A 13,097-nucleotide genomic window follows, 5' to 3' on the forward strand; every position below is an offset into this window, starting at 1 on the left:
TGGCAGCACTCTAGCTTTGTGAGGCTCCCAAACAGCTTGGCCTTCTCTTGTACGGACCGCAGAGTGCGAGGAGTGAATCATCGCGGATAGATCGCTTCTACACTAGTGACCACTTCTGTGACTTCGGTGGGACAGTTTGCATTCTCGCTGGGACATCTTTTTCGGACCATGCACCAATGATCCTCACAATGACAAATAGACAGAGGAGGGGGAGGACGATGCTACGCATCCCTGAGAGGATCTCGCTGGACTCTGAGCTCAGAGAGCGAGTGGTGACTTTTTGGACAGAGGGCTTGGATACGCAGAACTCCCTCCTGACAGAGTGGCCTCTAGACTTTCTCAGCTTAGTCAATTCTTTCTTCAGGAATCTACGGCCTGCCTGGCTACAACGAGAAGGGAGGAGCAACGTCTCCGACGGGGCATTGCACCCTTGCCGAGGATGCGGGAGCAGCACCCAGACAGTCCATGGTTGGAGTAGCATTTGCTTTCCATCTATAGGCATCATGAGTTTGCTTTCCATCAACAGGCATCTCAATAGACCCAGGTGGGTGACAGAGTGACCAAGGCGATCTTTGAGACAGTGGAACCCCGGCATGCGCACGCCAGTGTCAGCCACTTGAGGAGCCCTGACGGGCCAATTGCTTCAGAGCCAGAGCACATGCGTGCAATTGCTACTGACTTTTATTGTGACCTATTGTCTGAAGAGCCACAATTAGAGCGTCACGATGCATGCCAGTTCTAGAGAGCATTATACATGGGTCCCAGACAGGTTTTGTCAAGGACCGCAGTATCCTTGACAACATCTTTACTTTCTAGGAGGCATCTACCCTCGCGCGCCTTTATGGTGAGGATTTGGTGATTCTTCTTCTCGATTTTGAGAAGGCCTACGATAGAGTTGACAGGGACTTTTTGGCGGGCACTCTATGCAGGATGGGCTTCTCAGATGCTTGGATCAGAGGTGTGTCAGCTCTCTACAGACCTGCACACAATCAGGTGCTTTTGTCAGGAGGTAGAGGAGACCGCTTCATGCTTACACGTTCGGTCAGACAGGGCTGCCTTCTTGCCCCCTTCCTCTTTCTGTTCTATGTTGAGGCGATGAGCAGATTTTTGGTTTCACAGCACGTTGGTTTACGTGGCTTAGCGCTTCCTATTCGGGGCGATGAGCTACAGGATGTTGAGTTTGCAGTCGACTCAGCTTTGTACTTGGAGGGCCAAGAGGCCAACATCACCAAGTGTGAGCAGGCTCTTGAGACTTTTTGTTGTGCATCAGGCGCACTGATCAACTGGAGGAAGACAGTCGCTTTCTCGGTTGGTAGTGCTCTTACGCTGATTGGCTGCTAGGTGAGGGTTTCAGATGGATCCCCCCAGGGACTGCAGTTCGATACTTGGGCTGTCAGGTTGGCTTAAACTTGTCTCCTAAGCAGCAGATTGCTCCCCTCCTCCAGTCCATCAGGAGGAAGCTGTTACATTGGAGCTCGGCACGACTTTCTTTGCCAGGCAAAGTTGTAGTGGCCAGCCAGGTGTTGTTGGCTACTATGTGGTACATTACATCTTGTTGCTCCTGTATCAGCCAGGTAGAGAGGCTGATCAGGAACTTCCTTTGGTCAGGGCGCGACACTCAGATAGCCCGGGCCAAAGTGGCCTGGCAGGTCATCACTCTACCTTGTTCTCAGGGGAGGTGAGGGATCATAGACCCAGCATAACAGAGCGGAGCCCTTCTTGGGAAGTTTATTGTAGGAGGACTGCTTCCAGGGGAGGAGCCCTAGAAGGAGTTTTTGCTTCAGCGACTTAGAGCTAGAGTGCCTCAGGATGGAGGCCCTTGGAGACCTTTTATCAGGTGGATATTCACGGAGATACACAGAGTTGGCCTAAGCAGGAGACTGCAAGACCGTTTTGTTGTGAGCCTGCTTCGCTCCTGCGAGCAGCTGCAGAGAGGCTTGGAACAGCACCAGCCTGCTTGCACGAAGGAGCGCCTGAGACAACCCCTTGTTTGGAACCCCAGGGTCAGCACTCAAAGGGCCACTTGGTAGTAGGCCGCATGTTTCTTGGGGTCCCATGGTAGAACATCCAGCACGCACTTTAGGTGACTGGTTTCAAGTTTGTCAGAGGATCTTCAAAGCATCCACCTATAGGGCATGAGAGGACATCACAGAGGCAGTACCAGCTGAGTGGCTTACACCTCTCGAGTCAGCAGCGCCCAGATGGATGGGGGCCTTCACGCGATTGGAGGTCCTCATCGCAGTTTAGGCTTGCTCAGAGACTGTACTCTCCACGTCTTTCAAGCTATAGGGCGAGTGTCGATTACACAGAATCTCAGTAGAGGCCCCACAGGTTGCAGAGTGTTGTTTTCAGAAGATCGGGGTTGTGGGCATCTGTGGGAGGACTTGTGTCATAGATCCTGACCCAGTAGCTCTTGAGACAGGCCACTGGAGGCTGTGGGCTTGGGAGAGTTGTCCACTGGCACGAGTGAAGTGGGATCCTGGAGAGTGGTTTTGGAGGGACCCTTTCTCCTCACCCGACCATCCAAGTGTCCCTTTCTTTCAGTACACTGTTCGGCTGGGACGTCACATACTGGCAGCACGGGGAGAGGCGCGTCCTGCTACAGCACCTCATTGGCCGGAGGAGAGTCTCACAAGTGAGTTCTTGTCAGCTTTTTGGGCGAGGTTGTGGGACACCAGACAACCGCGGCGAGTCACGTTGTTCCCGTGGCTGGTTGCACATAGAGCTACAGCAGTGGGGAGCTAGCTTGTACATAGTGGCCTCTTGGCTATATGTGCAGCTTGTGACCATCCTTTGGAGAGTCAGCGTCATTGTCTTTGGGACTACCCTATGGCACAACAGGTTTGGCTTTGGGTCCTTCGGCTAATGCCAGCTCTTTCCACCGCACGGCAATGCACTTGGGGGGTAGCTCCTTGGTCCACTCTCATGGGTCCTGCATTACAGTTTGAGGTATCCTCCACCAGCAGGATGATAGTGATACAGGGGGGTCGACCCACACTCCAGCAGAGCTTACTCCACAGGAGTGGTGCAGTGAGAGAGAGGTGTGTTGCGAGCTCGTCTGTGCCTCACACTCTGGTTCATCTGGCGGGCCCGCTACTTCCGCATCTTTGAGGCTCGCCTAGTGCCACCAGTGGAGACTGTTCGATATTTTTTTCTGGAGCTGATCCTTACTCTCAAGGGACAATTCGAGAGACTTCAAGGCAGCTCCGACCGCATGCGGAAGCGTAGAGAGGCGTTTCTTCGACTCTAGCACCCTAGGCCTTTCTTCACCATGGTCCAGGGTGTGCTCAGATGGCACTACCGTCCACCTGTGTGGCTTTTCCCTCCTCCCATCTCCTAATTTAGCCTCATTGTACATATGTTGCTTTTTCATTGGGAGAGTCTCCCCTTATGATTGTTGTAGCCTCTCTAGTAGAGGTGGTTGTAGCCCTATGGGCAGTTTCATTAACTAATTGAAGGATGTTTTTCTCGAAAAAAAAAAGATCATTGCAATATGAAATCTACAATGATTTGAGCCGTGTAGGTGACTAGCAAGCCATAGTTAAGAGGCAGTATATGTGCAATGATAGAAGATAAAACAGGTCATCCATCCTTGTTAGATTTAAATATGTTTGTGCATGTGCAAGTTAATTAGTTTACTCTCATTGTAAGAGAAAGAAAGAGTTGATGCCTTTCTGTTGTACCTCTCATACGTGGAGAGGGAAGCAAACATAATGTCACTTGCTTTCTTTAGAAACAGATTGAGACTCAATATTATAAAAGGAGACCCAAAAGGTTTTAATAGAACCTTGTTTTGCCACCTTGTTTCGTGCTTATTTAGAAACGTTTCAGGTGTTTTCAGTATTGTTTTGTTTCGAGGGGAAGAAACAGTTTTCATGTCACTATGTCAAACATGCCGAACACACATTGGGCACGAATGCACGCAATCCCCCAAATGCTCATTGACTGTCTTTCTTCAATATCAGTTAGAAGCTAAACTAACCTTATACACCAATAAGTGATGGACACGTAGAGAAATTTCAAGTAACACTCATGGCATACCTTCGACCGTAAGACATAATTTGGCACGCAATATCCTCAATCACTGCTGTCTGGAATCAAAACATCTCTATCAAACAAAATTTAACCAGAAAGTTGCCTCAGATTTCGCTCCAGACCAAAATCTCACCCTGCACTCTAAACTCATCAAAACTGCTGATATAGTTGCATTTTTTGCCCGCTCAAACTCTTGGTTGGTGACTGTTCAAAAAACTTAAACAGGTTACACAAAGCAGCAGTTAAAACGCGATAACACAAAGCTCAAAACAGATCTGGACTCCAAACTGACCAGTAGCAATGCGGCTTATACTATTCACATATTTAGCCTGGAATTTGATAACTTCCGGTTTCCTGAAGGATTAAAAGTATGTGACAAACAACCCCTGGAGCCATTAACCAGGGAAGAGTCTCACCAGTGAGGATTTATAGCTATATTGCACCATGTGGGAGTGTCCCTGAAACCCTGAAGCGCCAAAACTTTTAAGGACCTTGTCATGCCGGAACTAGCTTATTGGTGCTCTTTCAATACTTAGGTGGATACAGCATGACAAGAAATCCCCAATGAAGTCTTGGCCTTGGAGATCCTACCAAGTCAATGCGCCACCTCACAATTAAGAAAACTGTAACCATGCCATGGAAATGTGGAGAGGAGTATTTGTCTAGCAAGTGGGTGTGTAACTATTTTGGTTAAACTGAAATGACTTAATTTGGATCCATTGAAGATCTTCATAGTGAAAATTTCTGATGTGCCGCCCCATTTGTGGAATTTCCCAAGTTCCCAACTAAAAGGTAGTAGATAAGTAGCCAACAGCAGTATAGAGCATGCAAGTACAAGCAAATAGATGAGCATGGGTTGACTAGAAAAGAAGATAAGGTTGTAAAAACATGTCCTCTCTCTCTCTCTCTCTCTCTCTCTCTCTCTCTCTCTCCCTCTCCGGATGGCGGCATGGAATTGTAATGGATCTTATAGGTTGGATGTGAGTGCTTTTGAGGATAGCTTCACAGATAGAGACATTGTTTTTTACTCAGAAACGCATTTGATGTCTGGACAGTTGATGCCACGTGTGACTGGTTATCTATGGGAAACAACTTGTAGACCAGATGCTAGATCCCAGCACGGGAGCCGGGGTTCAGGAGGTGTAGCTGTCTTATTCAATGAGGAATTGCAGCCGCTATTACAGATAGTTCGGAGAGATGACCAGGCGAGATACATGTGGGTGAGACTAAGAGCTGAGACGGGCAGATTCTTATATATTGCTATATGTTACTTTCCCCCTAGTACTTCAGTCTATGCCTCACCCAGAGGACAATCTACTTTCTCTATACTTGATGATGACATATGGGAGTTTTCTAGAGATGGAGATATCATTCTCCTGGGAGACTTTAATGCCAGGACGGCCAACTCCCAAACGGTATTCTATGATACCTCAGAGGAGAAGTGGATATTTCGGAGATGGGGCTTGACAGACACTCAACAGATAGGGAGCATACAGAGTATGGGAGATATCTCATGGAGATGACGGCTATGCATGGTTTGGCCATACTTACTGGAATAGAGATTTTTCCTTCTTCTGGGGGATTTACATGCTTTCCGCACAGACATGGGGCTAGTACAGTGGATTATGTCATGACTTCACCGAGCTTCATTTCTAGTATTCAAGATCTTAGTGTGGGATCTAGACCTGTTGGAATAGCAGTGGACCATGCTCTTTTGACTTTTTCAGTCTGCTTCCAGTACAGTGCTTCTCTGACACCACAAAGGATTGCACACACACGATATGCTTTTACACCAGAGACCGACTCGGTGTATGTAGAGGAGATTTACAGACGGATGTGGGCAGCCGAGCCAATTTATACTGTGGAGGAGATTACTACTCTATTGACTGAGATCTTGCATGGGGCGACAACAGAGGCATACCCACATACTCGACCAGATCAGAGAAGACGTTCTCGGAGCATACCTCAAAATAGTTGGTATGATGATGAGTGCAGAGAGATGAGAGCTCAGATTCAGCGCGAGCTTGTACTTGGGGTGATCACATATAAATAGTCTCGGATTGCTCTTCGGCGTCTAGTACGACGGAAGAAGCGGGCCTTTTTAGCCCAGTTGGAACGTGATTTGTATAAGCTCTTTTTGAGCCGAGATTCAGGGGAGGCCTGGCGTTTCTTCCATGAGCACTCCCCCCCTCCAGGGATTGCTTCTCCCGAAATTTGGGGTCAGTATGCAGCATCATTATATACAATACCGGGGCAGCCGCCTCTACCAGACCCCCCAGAGCCATGCCTAGACACCAGTACCTTCTTTACCACTGAGATGGTGAAGAAGGCCATTGACAAGATGAAGGCTGTGGAGAGCATATGATCATGATGGTTTGGTGGCAGAGCACTTGATACATGCTAGAGATTTATTGTCAGAGGTTCTTGCGCGGTTGTTTAACCGGGTCATGTGTGAGGGACTGCCCAGGTCTTGGAGTTTATCTACTATTGTACCTCTCTTTAAAGCAGGGGATCCCAAGGTACCAAGGAATTACCGTACTATTATGGTAGGGCACACATTAGCACAGTTGTATGCGTCCATCCTGGAGCAGCAACTGAGTAAATGGGCAGAAAATGAGGGCATACGAGCAGCAGGACAGGCTGGGTTCAGGAGGGGTTTCTCCACCCTGGACCATATTCTTACACTCAGAGCCATTATTGAGGAGGGTAGGGCACATGGGAAACAGATATATTGTTGCTTTGTGGATTTCCGCAAAGCATTCGACACAGTATCGAGAGCCAGATTGATGCGCAGGTTAGAGGAGTTGAGAGTGCCCACAGAGATCATTTGGGGGATCATGGCTTTATACGGCTCAGTGATTGAAAACGTACGCACTCCTGAGGGGATTTCTGACATTGTGCATTCCACTATTGGTGTGAAGCAGGGGTGTCCTCTGCCCCCTACACTATTTGGTATGTATGTAGATGAGGTTTCTGACTACATTGACAAAGAAGGCGACAGAGGTGCTCAGCTAGCAGGACATGGATCCCTTTGTTACTATATGCTGATGATATTGTGTTGATATCAGAGTCACCAGAGGGCATGCAGAGACAGTTGGATGCATTACACAGCTTTGCGTAGGATAGTAGATTGTCTGTGAACCTTGGTAAAATCACGGTTATGGTGTTTAACACTACTCCGCAGTGGGTCAGGAGATCGGTACCTACACTCGTATATGGTCAGAACACCGTGGAATACACAGATGCATATACATATCTTGGGGTGGTATTCTCGGGACCGAGGTTTGCTCTGAGGAGAGTAGCAGAGACTAGACTGTCCAGAGCATATGCAGCACTGGGAGGGCTAGAGAGGATGTGTTCACAGGTTCAGTTTCAGGAACCACGAACAAAGCTATGGCTTTTTGATACTTTGGTTACTTCAGCTATGCTTTATGGGGTACAAGTGTGGGGACCATCTGTGGATCATGACAGGTGGCGAACATGGAGAGGCCCTTGGTATCTATGATCTCTCGGATGATTAGAGCCAAGTCCTCCGTACCACATGCGATTATTCGAGCGGAGCTAGCAGCCCCTCCTATAGAGATTGAGGCTATTACCAGATCAGTGTCCTTTTTGCACGGATACACATGTAGGCAGAAACGCTAGATTGGCTCTGGAGTCTCCTAGACAGTTAGCGACGCAGGGAGACACATCATGTTGGTATGCGCAGATGACCTCTTGGTTTCAGAGGCATGGTTTCAGCCTAGATAGACTGCCTCCTTTTCAGTATTCCCTGGATGCACCTTCACTACCAGTCACACGGACGGAGATCACTAGTCTTATTCGTCAGGATCTTATACGGTTGGGCACCAGGATGACATGGGTAGAACCAGTGCAGGAGTTGGGCACGAAGATGGCTTTCTACAAGGAGCATCTTCTCCAACTCTCGGGAGATGGGTTTGTGATCCGTCCGAGCTACATGGACACTCATCTGTCTCATAGTTTGCGATGCGCTATAGGTCAGATCCGCACATCCTCGCACCATTTGGAGATTGAGACGGGCAGATTCAGAGGGATACCACCGGAGAGCAGGATATGTAAATTATGTGGTACAGAGCCAGAGACAGAGTTACATTACATATGCCACTGCACTATGTATTATGAGATACGAGGGCGCTTCCATTGCTTATTCAGGGAGGGCTTTGGACCCCTAGATAGAGTCATGAAGTATGAGGATCAGAGATGCATTGGCTTATATCTACTTGAGCTACAGCGGCATAGGGATAGTCTGTTGAGGAAACATGGGACACGACAGTCACACAGACGGATCACAGATTTCTTTGGATCGGGAAAGCCAGGAGAGCAGCCACTAGCGCAGAGTTGTGCCCGCGTGCATACCAGAGGCACCCTCATCGACAAGGCGATGGAGCTTGGGAGATCGAGGCGACCGCGACCGAGACACAGGAGCACACTCCATCGACGGAGACTTCAGCAGAGGATCAGGGACATCCTAGCACGACATCCGGAGTGTCAATGAGAACTTACTCTACACTTCATTTTCACTGTCACTACTCACTTCTCATTTTTATTTTTTTGCATTCAGTACCTTTGTACTTTTGTATTCAGACATTGTACTAGTTTCACCACTTTGTATCAGCTGGTCTCATAGGTCATTTTGGCCTTTTGAAGACGTTAATATATCATATCATATCATATCTCTCTACGTTTGTGGCATAGCTATCTGGAACTAACATAATGTCAATACTCAGCCGATGGGGCACGGAGACTCTTTGAGGTTGAAAATCTCAAGAAGTGAACCTAACAAGCTAATGCAACAGCTCAACAAGAAAATCAATCACTCAATGATAAGGGAAATTTGCCTATGTTCTTTCTCACCGCTCTAGGTCATCATGCCATTTTCGCACTCGAACGGACTCGAAATGCAACGAAACTTTAGAGATCATCTCATAGGTCATTTTGGCCTCTTGAAAGATGTTAATATATCATTTCATTTCATCTCTCTCTCTCTCTCTCTCTCTCTCTCTCTCTCTCTCTCTCTCTCTCTCGGGTCTCACTGTTTTTAGGGTTTTGTCACTTCTTCTTTGCTCTTTTTAGGGTTTTGAAATTGCTTTTTTCTTGTTTTAGGGTTTTGTCACTGTTTTTTTGCTGTTTTTAGCATTTCGAAACTGTTTTTTGGCTATTTCTTAGGAATTCGTAAACTGGTTTTTTGCTGTTTTTAGGGTTTTGTCATCGTTTTTTGCTGTTTTTTAGCGTTTCGTCACTATTTATTACGTTTTTTTAGGGTTTCAAATCTGTGTTTTGCTGCTTTTTTAAGTTTCACAAACGTTTCTTGTTGTTTTTATAGAGTTTCTTGTTTTTCTTTTAATGTTTTTAGAGTCTCTCTCTCTTATAGGTCATTTTGGCCTTTTGAAGACGTTACTATAACATTTCATTTCATCATCTCTCTCTCTCTCTCTCTCATGGGAAGCATCGAAGAAGTGCCAACGGCTTCCCCAGGTATAAGAAGACGCATCCATCGCCGACCGCCCACAAAGCCTCTTTCATGCGGACAGGGAAGAGGATGTCGGCAATAGAGAAGGAAATGAGAAAATGGAGAAACGACGTGGAAGAGTGGAGGAAGGAGAGGATCACTGCTCTTTAAATCATCGAACCAAACCTTGGCTCGCCAGCGCATCAACAGCAGCACCCTCTGCAGCTTTTTTGCATCCGTCAACATATACATCGACAGCAGCCATAACTCAAAATCTACTAACCAATCCTTGGGATCTTCGACGCCCGTAAATATGGGGCCAAAACTTGGCTCCACCATCTCTGCCAGCTTCAGACTCGACCATCGAACACTTCGACCATCAGCCAATTGCTTTGTCGGCTACCAAACATCACTTTCAACCTCAAAGCGGAACATCAGACAACTCCCCAGTGGAGGCACCGAAACATGGAGAGGGGGAAAGGGGAACACACCCAGCACACAAGACAATGCCTCACTATAGCCTAGGGTGTACACAGCATCCCAATCCACTAGAATTCACCTTCAAAACTCGACACTATCCGCAAGCAAACCATCGCCTGCACACGACCATACGCACACACGATTTGCAATGCACCAAACAGACCCAATCATACCGCTCTGCTCAATTCACAGCCTTCCACATGCACACAGCCTCTCTCTATCTCCCTTTGCACGATAAACCTCAGGGGGCACACACGCCAACACACGCCCGGAAACACACGCACACCAGCACAGAAGAGAAGGGGGAAGGGGGAATCACGCCAAGAGACAACAATGATGGCTTCCTTGCATATACACAACCATGTACAACCACTTCCCTGCCGGCACAACCCTCGGCAAAAAACTTAATGGCAAAAGCCCCAAGAGCAAAAGCTGCATTGGCAAAAAGCTCAGATGGCCAAAAGCCCCTAAAAATTCACATTTATCCCCTTTTTTAGAGGGGGCTAAGTCCAAAAAAAGTAAAAAATGTGGTTTCCTTAGCTCGTGTACTTCAAATTGAGCCCTGTTTAGAATTTTCCTTGCATTGCTAGCATTTGGCATACTATTTTTTGGAAACATTTGCATGGTGGACACATTGGTTTGTCTGGCCTCTTGGAACTGCACTCTAGGCCTCCTTTTGCACTCGCCCTTTTGCTCTTTGAACCCGCCCTTTCATTGCCTTGAAACTGCCCTCGAGACTCTCTCTATCTCTCCTTGCCCTTTGACCGGCCTTGGGCCCTCCTTCTCACACCCTGTCTGCTACCGTAGGACCCATCCCCTCACCTCACCACTAGCGATATCGCTAGTGGGGGACACCACTTTGCGCTTCAAAAATTGAGGGTCCCAACGGACGCGGGAAACGGTTGCTTACCAAGCACCTCCCACGTCATCACTGTGTTGACCACATACATGGTCCGAGCGCCGCTAACGCCGGCCACAAACTGCGTCAGCACCCACTGGGCCGCCGCCCAGTAGCCACAAAACTCCGCGCGTGTGCCACCGGCAGAGCCCGGCACAGCCACGCCATAGCCTCACGCCAAGGGGAGCTCTCACTCCCTCAATACACACCCACTAAGGCTCACGGCCCTGCCTTTATACCATGTGCTTCAATGCAAAATCCCCACCTATCTGGCTCCCGATCCGCAAAGCCCGGCAGAGACTCCTTGCTTCCGCCTTCAAGCCGCATAACCCCACCTCATCTGGGATTTGGGATGACCTCGAACCGAGGCCGCAAAAACATGAACTTTCATCTGCAACCAACCTCGAGCAAGTGCACCCATCCTGCTAACTCCTATAACGTTCCGCTCCGATCTCCGTTTGACCAACAGTCAATTCCTATTAGGTCCATATACCGCATAGCATCTTCTCGAGTTCTATCGAGGTCTAAAAAACGCCAAATGGCCCGACTCCCCATGTGGTCAGGTGGACACCAACCTGGCCCTCGGTAAAACTTCGAATGGCCATATCCTGCAATCCATAGCTCAAATCTCCTATCTGAAGAGATGGGTATGCTCCGTAACTCAAGCACTATGCGGCTACTGACATCCACTTGGGCCACCTGTCCCTGGCTGCCCTGCCCGGCAAGGATCTACAACGCATCGAACCTTCAAACTCAAATATCTTGGGCTCCGTAGCTCTGTTTGATGAGCCGTCTCGACTTGCTCCTTCAGCACCTCAAGCTCTACATTTCTAGACCTAAAGATTTCACCTTGAACCTCCTTCATCTGCTCCTCAAATTAGCCCCTTTTGGAGCCTTTCTTGGCCTATAAACCGCATCAGCCATACATCTCCACTGCTATCTGCCTGCCCATGATCTTTATAGCTGCTCTAGCCCGTTGCCATGCATCTGCAAGTCTGTACATGTCTGCCCATACCATCTTCTATGGTCGACCAACTTTGGCTGCACCAATGTGCATGTATGGCCCGGAATAACGGCAGAAATTGCGTTGCAATTCGCAACCAAAAATGCAATCGTCCGTACTGTTGACATGGCAATTACGCCAAGAGTTGCTTTTTGGCATCAATTATGAAAGCGATTGTGATGTGCACATGTCTCTACGTGCCACGTGGACATGCTACTACTATGTCTTCGGAGGGAAGGTTGGCCTAAAGAGTACAAGGGATTTAGCTCCGGCTCTTTTATGAGCTTGTTCACAAGATTTACATGTCTGGACAAGTCCATAATATAGTGTTACCAAGTTTTGGAACCCTCTTGCATAAATGGTTTGTTCACATGTTTGACGGGTGTTGTTACTCTTGGCGGGCATCTGGCATTATGAGCATGTAGATCAATGTAACAAGATACATTTCGTGTGTTTTGTCGTTTCGTGGCGTTTCGAAAATGCCAAGACATAACAGAATACAAAACACACATATTCCTACATTATATGAGAAACCTACTATTTTGGAATCTAGTAGGTGGATATATCCTATATACATGGTCACACAAGTGGTAAAATATGTTGCACAATATACACGTGTCACGCCCAGATCTAACCATATGTGTACGTGGACAAGCTACTTTATGACATAGTTAGATTAGGAAGTGTTCTGGCACTTTTGTGAGTCTGTTCGCAGACTGTGCATGTCCAGACACTTAGAGTAGATGCATATCCTCTGGTTGCACACAACATGATCATCAGATTACCATTAGAACCCATCATGAGCATTTTTACAGTGCATAGACCTATTTTTCCTATTTTAGCCATTTTTCACTTATTATTTTTAAGTGACTTTCGTTGGGAAACTGGGTAGGGCAATATAGCCAAGCAAGTATATAAGAAACCCTAGCGCTAGCACTTTCTGGCAGAAGAGGCAGCAGAGACCAAACATCCAACAGTGCACCTTCTCAAGCAAGACCACCGACAGACAACCTAGCATTTTCAGACATCACCAAGAACTAGCGTTTTCATGCAATTGCAGATCAGCCTAGCATTTTGCAACTTGTAGATCAACCTGGCCACAGCAGAGCACAGCAGTTCACCTAGCGTTTTTGGATCAGCCTGACCACCTAGAGTTTGCAGATTCATCGCGACAGAACCACAAGTAGCATCAACATTTTCACCACACACGC

General features: G+C 47.7%; 1 protein-coding gene across 3 annotated transcripts in view; it reads right to left on the reverse strand.

Moving 5' to 3' along the window:
* Positions 1-13,097, reverse strand: part of LOC147427550 (mitochondrial-processing peptidase subunit alpha-like) — a 208,947-nt gene that overhangs the window by 47,122 nt on the left and 148,728 nt on the right. For all 3 annotated transcript variants that reach the window (XM_086496485.1, XM_086496486.1, XM_086496484.1), the window contains 2 exons: positions 4,169-4,239; positions 4,042-4,091 (listed from right to left, as the gene is read on the reverse strand). In XM_086496485.1, the coding sequence (XP_086352611.1) occupies positions 4,042-4,091; positions 4,169-4,239 (121 nt within the window). The remainder of the gene's footprint in view (positions 1-4,041; positions 4,092-4,168; positions 4,240-13,097) is intronic.

Source organism: Adiantum capillus-veneris, chromosome 23 (genome assembly GCF_014529385.1).
Source record: "Adiantum capillus-veneris isolate H3 chromosome 23, ASM1452938v2, whole genome shotgun sequence".
Taxonomy (NCBI): domain Eukaryota; kingdom Viridiplantae; phylum Streptophyta; class Polypodiopsida; order Polypodiales; family Pteridaceae; genus Adiantum; species Adiantum capillus-veneris.